At 42.7% G+C, this 10,057-nt stretch overlaps 1 protein-coding gene across 3 annotated transcripts in view; it reads left to right on the top strand.

Annotated features, from left to right (window-relative positions):
- The window catches only part of LOC114046004 (ecto-ADP-ribosyltransferase 5-like), a 10,921-nt gene extending 2,215 nt beyond the window's left edge, over nt 1-8,706 (top strand). For 2 of the 3 annotated variants that reach the window (XM_027866221.1, XM_027866222.1), the window contains 4 exons: nt 2,311-2,394; nt 4,764-5,487; nt 6,750-6,782; nt 7,281-8,706. In XM_027866221.1, coding sequence (XP_027722022.1) covers nt 2,329-2,394; nt 4,764-5,487; nt 6,750-6,782; nt 7,281-7,378 — 921 coding nt within the window. In that variant the 5' untranslated portion in view covers nt 2,311-2,328 and the 3' untranslated portion in view covers nt 7,379-8,706. The other variant, XM_027866220.1, reaches the window with a different exon arrangement.
- Nucleotides 8,707-10,057: the final 1,351 nt, after the last annotated feature.

Raw genomic sequence — 10,057 nt, 5'->3', positions numbered from 1 at the left:
GGGGTATTGAAATATAAGTTTACAAATATTAAAGTATGATAAGGAGTATAAAATGTGTCTCAAATGTATCTTGTATCTATCTATGTATGTGTCTATCTATCTGTGTATAGATACTAGTATCTATCTATCTACTAGCTGGGAAAATCACTTAATCTTTCTCTGCCTCAATTTCCTCATTTGTAAAATGTGGATAATAATAGCACCTACTTTCCAAGGTAGTTGTGAGGATCAAATGAGATAATGTTTGCAAAATGCTTTACAAACTTTAAAGTGCTATATAAATCCTAGTGATGATGATGATGATGATGATGAAGATGAGGATGAAGATGGTTATGATGTGGGTAGGAAATGTAATGAGCTTGTAGAGGTGGGCATAAACACTGACTTCGCAACTCTAAGTCATTTGACAATCATTTCCTGATGCCTACTATGTGCAGTACACTGTGCCAAGCAGAGCAAGGCATGGCCCATGCCCCAGAAAGCTACAAGTCTCATTAGGCAAAAATCACAAAGTCACAGACTCTTGGATCATTTGAAGGAATGAGAAACCTACCGCATCCTGAGGAAATCTGTTCTGTATTTTGACAACCCTGACCATTAAGAAATGCTTCCTGAAATTGAGTTGAAATCTGTTTCTTTGTAACTTGCACCCGGTTCTGCAAGTCATACAGAAATGTGTAAGACACTCTTACCATGTCATTGCCCAGTCCTTGAAGACAGCGATCAGAACTATACACTCATCAGCCCCTATACAATATAATAATAGATTATATTTATATGGTGCTTTTAGCCTTGCAAAGCTTTTTCTATGCATTATCCTACTTGGTCACACAAAAACAATGCCAGGCATTGTGTATTAAGTGCCATCTTCAACTCCTCACTCACACTCATCCCCATGTAACCAACCTCTTGCAAATCTTGTCATTTTTAACTTCACAGCTTCTCTCACAAATGTCCCCTTATTGACTTATGAAAAATGCTACCCACCTCCAGAGAAAGAACTGATGGAGTCTCAATGCAGATCAAAGCTTACTTTTTCTTTATTTTTCTTGCTTTGTTTTTCCGTTGTCTGTGTTCTCTTTCGCAACATGGCTGATATGGAAATATATTTTGAATGACTGCACATGTATAATCTATATCAAAGTGTTTGCCATCTCAAGGAGGGGAGGGGAAGGAGGGAATTTGGAGCTCAAAAATTATTTTTAAAACATTAAGAAAGTATTTTTGCATGTAACTGAAGAAAAATAAAATAAAAAAATTATTTGAAAAAATCTACAAATAAATAATGTGTGTATGAATATGTATAGATATAGATATATGCACACATATATACACATACACACATATACCCTTCTATGTAGGGATATGTGTATATGTGTGTGGAGAGAGAAAGAAAATGAATGAGAGAGAAAGGGCGAGAGAAAGAGAGAGAGAGATCCCCTTCTCTCTACTTACCCAGCCTAGTTTTCTCCTGGTTGTTTTCCCTGCTTCAAGTTTGTCCCCACTCTCATTCATCCTACACTCAGATAACAAGGATTTTTCTAAACCAAAGGTCTAACCATGTTCCCTGCTCTATTCAAAATAAATTTCCCCATTTGGGATTTAAAGTTGTTTTACAATACGGCCTCTTCCTACCATTCCAGCCTTCTTATACTTTGCTCCCTTCCAAGCACTCTCCAGACCAGCTAGTTCCTCAGATACAACACTCCATCTTTGCATTGGCTGTCTCTCATGCCTGGAATGCTCTCCCTCCTTACCTCTGTCTCAGATTCCCTGGCTTCCTTTGAGACTCAGATCAAATCCCACCTTCTATAACAGACCTTTTCCAATCCCCCAAGCTGTTAGCGTCTTTCTTCTGAGATTACCTTCCATTTACACTGTATAGAACTTATTATTTACATGTTGTCTCTCTCATTAAAATGTGAGCTCTGTGAAGGTAGCAGCTGTTTTTAGCTTTTTCTGAATCCTCAGTCCTTACTTACTTAGCCCAGTGCTTGGCATACTGGAAATGTTTAAGAAATGTTTATTAATTGACTGACTGACTGACTGACCAAAGGAATGCAGCAGATCTTTAATGCTGGAATAATAAAGAGCAGAGAGAGATCTGGATGGGCTGGGGTGAAGATGCCATCAACCCCCCTGAGCCTACCTTCCTTATTTGTTAAGGGTGAACTCGGATAATAATAACTATAATAAATAGATATAATATGTGTTACATAAATATATAATAAGATAAATAAATAATTCTTCTACCTTAGAAAAGTATAATGCACTATGTACATTTAAAGCCTTGTTATCTTGCCCCCACAGCCCCCAGAGAAGCTGGAAATGAAGTACTTTCTCACCATTGCTGTGGTTCCCTATGTGATCCTCATTTCCCAGCACATCCCTCAGGTACCACTCTTCCCTTCTCCTGCACCACACCACACACACACATACACACACACACAGTGCCTTCCAGCACTGAGAAGGTCCTGGAGCCCACATACCAGCTCCTAACTTTTGGTGTGGTGGTGACAGCTTTCCCCAAAGTCAGTTTCAGGTGGTTTTTCAACATTTTGAGGAGATGTCTTTTCCATTGTCCTTGCCCTTCCTACCCAACTTCTGCTGGACTGGGAGCAGAGACCCCTTTGGGTCCACCTTGGAGACCTCTCCACTCACCTCTCTTCCTCACCAAATTCTACTTCTTCCTAGAAGGCTTCCCAAAGTGCACCAGGTAACTATGGCCTCTAGCCCAGAAGTCAGAGCTAAACCTTTACCTGTTCTCCAACTCAGTACAATTCAAGAAACAAATTCAGCACTAAGGCACCTGTTAAAGTGAATAGCTATGGTATTATTCTCCTTCTCAAAACAAAACAAGACAGAAACAGAAAACTATGCCAATAAGATAAAATATAAACTCTTCAGCTGGCCTCCACTATCAGACACCAACCTAACTATTAATAAGCTTTTTTTTTCCCATTCTACTACCCTTCTCAGTCTCCTAGGAGATGATAACATGGATTGAAAGCTGGTTTCAGAGCTAGAAAGACCTGAGTTCAAGTTCCATATTGGGCACACAGTGACTGGGTGACTCTAGGCATGTCTCTTAACCTCTAGTGCCCTGGACCATTCTCTTAGACTAAGTTTCAGAGAAGATACTGACCTGCATTGGCAGACAGAGTTTCCTCATCTGGGAGTACCCTAAATCAGTGAACCCAGAGGTCTAATCCCTATCTCCCCTTCATACACTCTGTGCTCCATCCAGACCAGATTATTCACAATGTCCTGATTGCAGCTTGCCCTGTCTATATATTCCATCAGACTGTCTCTCCTCAATGCCACCTTCTCCCAAAAATCTTCCCTGACCCCTCCCAGCTAAAAGTGATCTTTCCTTCCTCCTATATTTTTAGAGCCTAACAATAATAAAAATGATGATGATGATAGCATTTCTAGAAATATATTTTCTAACCTATGAATATTTAATACATCTTTAAGATTTATAAAACACTTTACTAATATTATCTCATTTGATCCTCATAATAACTCTGGGAAGCAGGTGCTATTTTTACCCCCTTTTTGCACTTAATGAAATTGAAGCCGACAGAGGTTGAGTGACTTGCCCTGGGTCACATAGCTAGTAAGTGTTTGAGGCTAAATTGGAACTCACGTCTTCTTGGCTCTAAGTTTAGAGCTCCATCTGCTGCTCTGTCTGGCTGAGCACCAGAAGGAGGCAGTATTTGTTGAGTGCTTTTTAAATCTTAAAGTGTTACCTAAATGCTAGCTATTATTACAAAGACAGAAGCCTGCCCTCAAGGAGCTTATGTTCTGCAAGGTATCTGAGTATACTTGTATAAAATGACATATAAATAGGTGTGTTTCTGCCTGCTCAAACAACCTGTCATTGCCCAGTCTATGGGAAATCATGCTTATTTGTGTATATATCTTATCTCCTATCTTCATTAGGTTGTCTGCTCTTTGGGGATGAGGCCTAAATTATTCACCTTAGTATCTCCAGTGATCAGGGCCCTATACATATTAGGATCCTGACAGGCTTTAAAAAAAACCATCCTAGAAATCTTCCCCTCCAATTGCCTTGTGTGCTGGGAGTTGGGCAGCTGCAAGGAATGGTTTTTGCTACAGCAGATTGTACTTTATCTAAGGAGACAAAGCCAAGAGAGCTTTATACTGTCGTGTCTGACTCTTAGTGATCCCATTTGAGGTTTTCTTGGGGAAGATGTTGGAGTGGTTCGCCATTTCCTTCTCCAGCTCATTTTATAGATGAGGAAACTGAGGCAAACAGGGTTAAGGGACTTGGGTCACTAAGGTTCACACAGCTAGTAAGTGTCTGAGGCCAAATTTGAACATGTATATTCCTAACTCCAAGCCCATTGTCTATCCACTGAGCCATCTAACTGCCCTCATTTTACAACTGAGGAAACTGAACCCAAGGAAGATAAAGCATCACAGAGGTAATAACCATCAGAGGAAGGATTGGAACTCACGTCTTCTGACTTCAGAGACAGTGTTCTTTCTAGTCTATTATACTGCTTGCCATTGTCAGTCAACAAGCATTTATTTATTGCCTACTCTGTGCGGAGCACATTAAGGGCCAGGGAGACAAAGAAAAGTGAAGGATAGTCCCTGCTTTCAAAGAGGTCACACAGTTGGGGGGGCGGGGAGACAATATAATGTTTTCTAAACCAATAAAGCCTTATTGACTGCCTGTAAAGCCCAGAGCCCCTGTCTCCTCCATATCCTCTCTCTCTTCTTTCCCTCCATAGACAAGAGGCAAGACATTGACCCTTGACATGGCTCCAGACACTTTCGACGATGCCTACACGGACTGTGTGGAGGACATGAAGCAGGCTGCCCCCATCCTGTTAAAGGAAGAGATGGCTAAGCACAAGCTGCTCAGAGAATCATGGGAGGTTGCCACGGCTTCTTTGAAAAACTATCAGAACCTCCCCCTGCCCCCAGGCTTCCAGACTGAGCATGCGCTGGCTGTCATGGTCTATACTAACTCATCCAACCCACTACATCAGGAGCTGAACTTGGCTGTGAGGGAACTGGGAAGGTCTATTGAGGTCTACATGGAGCATTTTCCCTTCAAGGCCTTGCACTTCTACCTGATGCGGGCCCTGCAGCTGCTGAGGGCTCCTGAGAGCTGTAAGGAGGACTCTGGGCTCGAGGTATTCCGAGGCACGAGAAGCACCCACTTCAAGCCCAGGAAGCTTGGAGATATCATCCGCCTCGGCCAGTTTACCTCCACTTCAGAGGAGCGGAAGGTGGCCCAGACGTACGGCAATGCCACCTTCTTTACCCTGACCACGTGTTTTGGGATCCCCATCAAGGACCTCTCAGTCTTCCCCAGTGAGCTAGAGGTGCTCATCCCACCCAATGAGCTCTTCCAGGTGTCTAACTTCTCCCAGGATGGAACCAGGAACCTGGTAACTCTAAGAAGCCTGAAACAGACATGCAGCAACTTCAACTGTGCCTACCTGAGGAGTGAGTATTGACCACACCAAGCTGGGAGGCGGTCCACTGGAGAGCAAGAATGGGAGGGTCACGGTATAGAAAGAAGAGAAGGGAAGAGGAAGTTTCTCTAGGCATCATGGTAGACCTCAAGAATCCTGGCCTCAGATGTGAAAAAACTTGGATTCTAGACCCAGCCCTGAAACTAATTTGAAGTTTGAACATACACAAGTTCATTTCCCTCTCTGGGCCTCAGTTTCTTTTGCAAAACAAGAGGGTTGCACTCACTGGTCTTTAAGGTCCCTTCCAGTTCTGAAATTCTATTATGGGGGCAGCTAGGTGGCGCAGTGGATAGAGTACCAGCCTCGGATTCAGGAGGACCTGAGTTCAAATCTGGCCTCAGACACATAACACTTACTAGCTATGTGACCCTAGGCAAGTCACTTAACCCCATTGCCTAACCAAAAAAAAAAAAAAAAAAACCAATTCTATTATTAATTGTACTTGGTTGCTGACCTTCAGTGACCATGCCTATGAGGTATAAAAAACTGGGCTGTAGGAGACCTAGGGGTTGGAATTCCTAACTTTTCCATCAAGTCCTTATGTGACCTTTAGCAATTCCCCCTTCAGTAATTCCCCTCTCAGAGCTCAGTTTCACCATCTTGGAATTGGGGCTGGTATCCCCTCCACAGATGACTAATTGTCATCGTCAAATCAGATCATGCATATGAAAACTCCTTGTGAGCTAGAAATGAAGGTACACAAGTGAGGATTGTCATGTTGCCATATGCAGCTATTATATAAACTGAGGCCTGCCTCCTCTGCCTGGCCAAACTCTCTCTCCCCATGACCTGTGACTAGGATGGGGGCAGATAGCAGAGAAAAGAGTCACGTCCCCATTTTCCAAAGGGAAAACCTGAGGCAAGGAGAGGGGAATCGATACTTTCTCCCTACCCCAGTCCCACTATGTGCCATTATACGCTAAGCTATCCTTCAGAGGATGTGGATAGATAAGGCTGAGTCCCTCCTTTTAAAGCACACCCTCTCAGAGAGGGTGACTATTACAATATAGGACACATGGGGGAAAAGGCACGAGGCTGTGAAGACTCAGAGCAGGGAGGGTGCACTTATAGCTGTGGGTTCTAGGAAGCTTTCCCGAGGAAAGTGCATTTCATCCCAGCCTTTCTGTTCTCCAGAAGTGGCAATGATATGCTACAGTAGCAGAGATTTGGCTAAGAAGTGGGGTGGGGTATGGACCCAGAGTGGAGCTGACATTCTTTCTCTTTGCATTTCAGGAAAGAAGAGTCAAAATTGTGTGGTTAAATCAGGTAAGATACCTGATGCTTCCATCCATATTTCCCAGCCATCTTCCCATTCCTACATGTTCCCTCCCTTTCTCAACTCAACCCCTGTTCCCCTCTTTGCATCCCTCTCTTCCTGGCCTATAGTGGATATTTAATAAATGCTTGTCAACTTGACTTCCCCTCTCCCAGTTTCCGCATTTGCCTCTCCTCATTTCCTTCTACTCTCTCTTCCTCTCTCTTCCCCTTTTTCCTTTACTGTTCTCCTCTAATTTTCTCTCTCCCCTTTCCTATCCACCCCCTCCTCTCCTTCTCCCTCTTCACTGTTTTCTTTCCTCATCTCCTCTCCCTGTTTTTTTTCCCACCTTTCTATAATACCTTGTCTCCCTCTCCTGTTCTCTTTTCCCTTTCTCACCTTCCTATTGTACCATTCCTCATCCCTTCTCTTTCCCCTTCTTCTGTTTCCCTTTACTCCCCCTGATCCTCCCATTCCTTTTATTTACTCCCCATTTCTTCTCCCCATAGGAAACATTAACAGCACGGTCCTTGGGAAGGTGACCCCATGGCTTTTTGTGGGAACTCAGCTTCTACTTCTCAGAATTTTCTTCTTGAAGTCTTCCTAGAGAGACTTCGGTTTTTTTCTGCCCTAACGCCATCGGCATCGCTGATCTCCAACCATACCAGATACCCCCACTAAAGTCCTCTACAATTTTGACAAAGCACTACAAGAGGATAGCTCCCTGTTGCCTCCTGGTGGTGAATATTCCCATTGCAACCAGTCACCACCTGGAAATTGCTACACCCACACCCACACCCTGGGGTGGTTTGCCAGTTGGGGCTGACTTTTCTGGAGACCCTAGGCTCTGCTTGGCCTCGTGCTTCCATTATGTGACCTATAATTATCTTTTTTTTTTTGATGAGGCAATTGGGGTTAAGTGACTTGCCCAGGGTCACACAGCTAGTAAGTGTCAAGTGTATAATTATCTATTAAAAGGAAACATGGGATAGAAAAGACTCAGGGTTAAGCTTTGGGCCATGGCCTTTCTTGCCTCTGGGCTCCCTTGACTAGCTAGAACACCCTCCCTTATCTCATCAACTTTCCAGATGCCCTCTATTCTTCTAAGGCTAACTCAAGTTCTGCTCCCAAAAGTCTCCTCTTCCAGGGAGCTCCGACAACCCCCTTTGCCTACTCCACTCATTGGCAATTAGTCATAGACAACCTTACGGTATTTCTTGTAATGGGGCATTTTTTTTTCTTTTCTTTTCTTTTCAATCCAGATGTATGATTTCGTTAGTGTAAGGAATTATGAGTAAGAAAACTGCCTCTATCATTTCACTGTGGACCTTAGTGTCTTAGAGAGTTACCTGAGAAACTGAGAGATTACATGACTTGTCCTGGGTCACACAGACAGTATGTTTCTACTTCCAGGTCTTCCTGGCTAAGTCTCTATCCACTATGCTACACTGCCCCTCATTGTGGTCTTACATTATTTAATTAAACTTTTTATTTTTGTATTGTCTGTCTGATATGTCTAGAGGCTCTTGAAAACTTCCATTTTTCTTCCCCCCATTGCACAGGAAGCACATGATTTAGTCCCCAAGAGGACTTTGAAAATGTTTGTTGAATTACTAGATGGCAATAATGCAGGGGAAGCAAAGGCCAAGAACTGAGGTGGAAGAAGGGAAAAGGAGAGATGGGAGACCTTCTGCCAGTCTCATGTGGCCTACTCCATTCCTGGGGTGGAGGCAGCTGGATAAGGATACCTGGTGACAGGGTTTTGGGGATGACCTCAGGTAGGATCCTCCTTATACTATTTCCCCACTGTGCTATTTCCTTAAGGAAAAGGAAAATTCCCCACCTGGTTAATCCTAAACCTTGCCTTTAACACTGTGACTACATGATTGGCTATCAGATATGACCCATGACTGGAATAAAACAGAGCTAAAGGAGTTTTTCCTTCTGTTGTTATGTCTTTCTTCTTCCTTTTATAGCAAATTTCTATAATCAATAAGCTTCATAAGTATAACACTAAATCTATTAAATAATAGATTGATACTGGAACATCTCTGAGTTACTATAATAGGAAACCTCGGCAGCATTCTCCTTTCCGCCCTCCCTGGTCTAATGTTTCTCTTATGTAAAATCAAAATCACGTTTTAGATGAATGTTCCCCCTTGGTCTGCAGGGTCATTCCGACCTTTAACCAAAAAGAGGGAATGTAAAGGGATTTGTCATTCTCATATTAATTGATATGGTATGTATAATGAATATAGTAACAATTTAGATTTCTCAGAGCTCCCATTTTTTCCCAGCAGATTCTGACTTAAGAGTCAGAGACTCACAATGCAGCTTAAAGTGATTAATCAACTCTAACAATTCCTAGATTCACGTACCTTCAGTGAAGTGAATCTAAGACTGTTCCTATCACAGAACTCTGGTTCTGAACCCCACAAAGGAATCACAACCCCCAAGATTTGAGACAACCAAGTTAAGAACTGTTTCCATAGGACTCGAGAATACCTGTATTGTCCTACATTCAATAGTTTACTGTGGAAAACCACTGAAGACCTAGAAATAATTGTGTTGTGATCCACCTTCACACACATACACGCGCGCGCGCGCGCGCACACACACACACACACACACATACACACCTGTGATTTATGTCTATAAACTCTGCCTTTACTCCAGGATGTTAAGCTCTCCTTCTCAGAAGAACTTCAGGTGTGCAAACCGCATTTCTCACTCTGAAATTAATTAATTAAACTGCTACTTGATTGCTGGCATGCCTGCTTCTGACCTGCTCTGTTTCACCTCTGGCCACTCCCAGGTTAGAGACTGATACAGTAAAATTCTAACAGTGTCTATGTCCTTTCTTTTATACACATCCCATTTTTCATGATCAGTAGCTTGTTAGAATATGGCAGGATTGGACTGTTTTCATTGCATACCCTATCTTTTTCTTATTTTATCTCTTCTGGCTTGGTGCTAATTTTGCTCTTTGCTCTAACAAGTCAACAGACAGCTGATTCAACAGTGACAAGAAGGTACTCGAGAAGGGAAAAAACATTTTAAAGCATCTACTATGTGCCAGGCAATGTGGAAGCACTTTACAAATATAATCTCAAGGGGCAGCTAGGTGGTGCAGTGGATAGAGCACCCACTCTGGAGTCAGGCGGACCTGAGTTCAAATCTGACCTCAGACACCTAACACTCACTAGCTGTGTGACTCTAGGCAAGTCACTTAACCCCAATCACCTCACCAAAAAAAAAAATCTCATTTCATAAATAAAAATATAAG

Source organism: Vombatus ursinus, unplaced genomic scaffold (genome assembly GCF_900497805.2).
Source record: "Vombatus ursinus unplaced genomic scaffold, bare-nosed wombat genome assembly UNPS02014780.1, whole genome shotgun sequence".
In the NCBI taxonomy this organism is placed as follows: domain Eukaryota; kingdom Metazoa; phylum Chordata; class Mammalia; order Diprotodontia; family Vombatidae; genus Vombatus; species Vombatus ursinus.
Note: the sequence above shows the minus strand (reverse complement) of the source record. Positions and strands in the feature narration are given on the sequence as shown.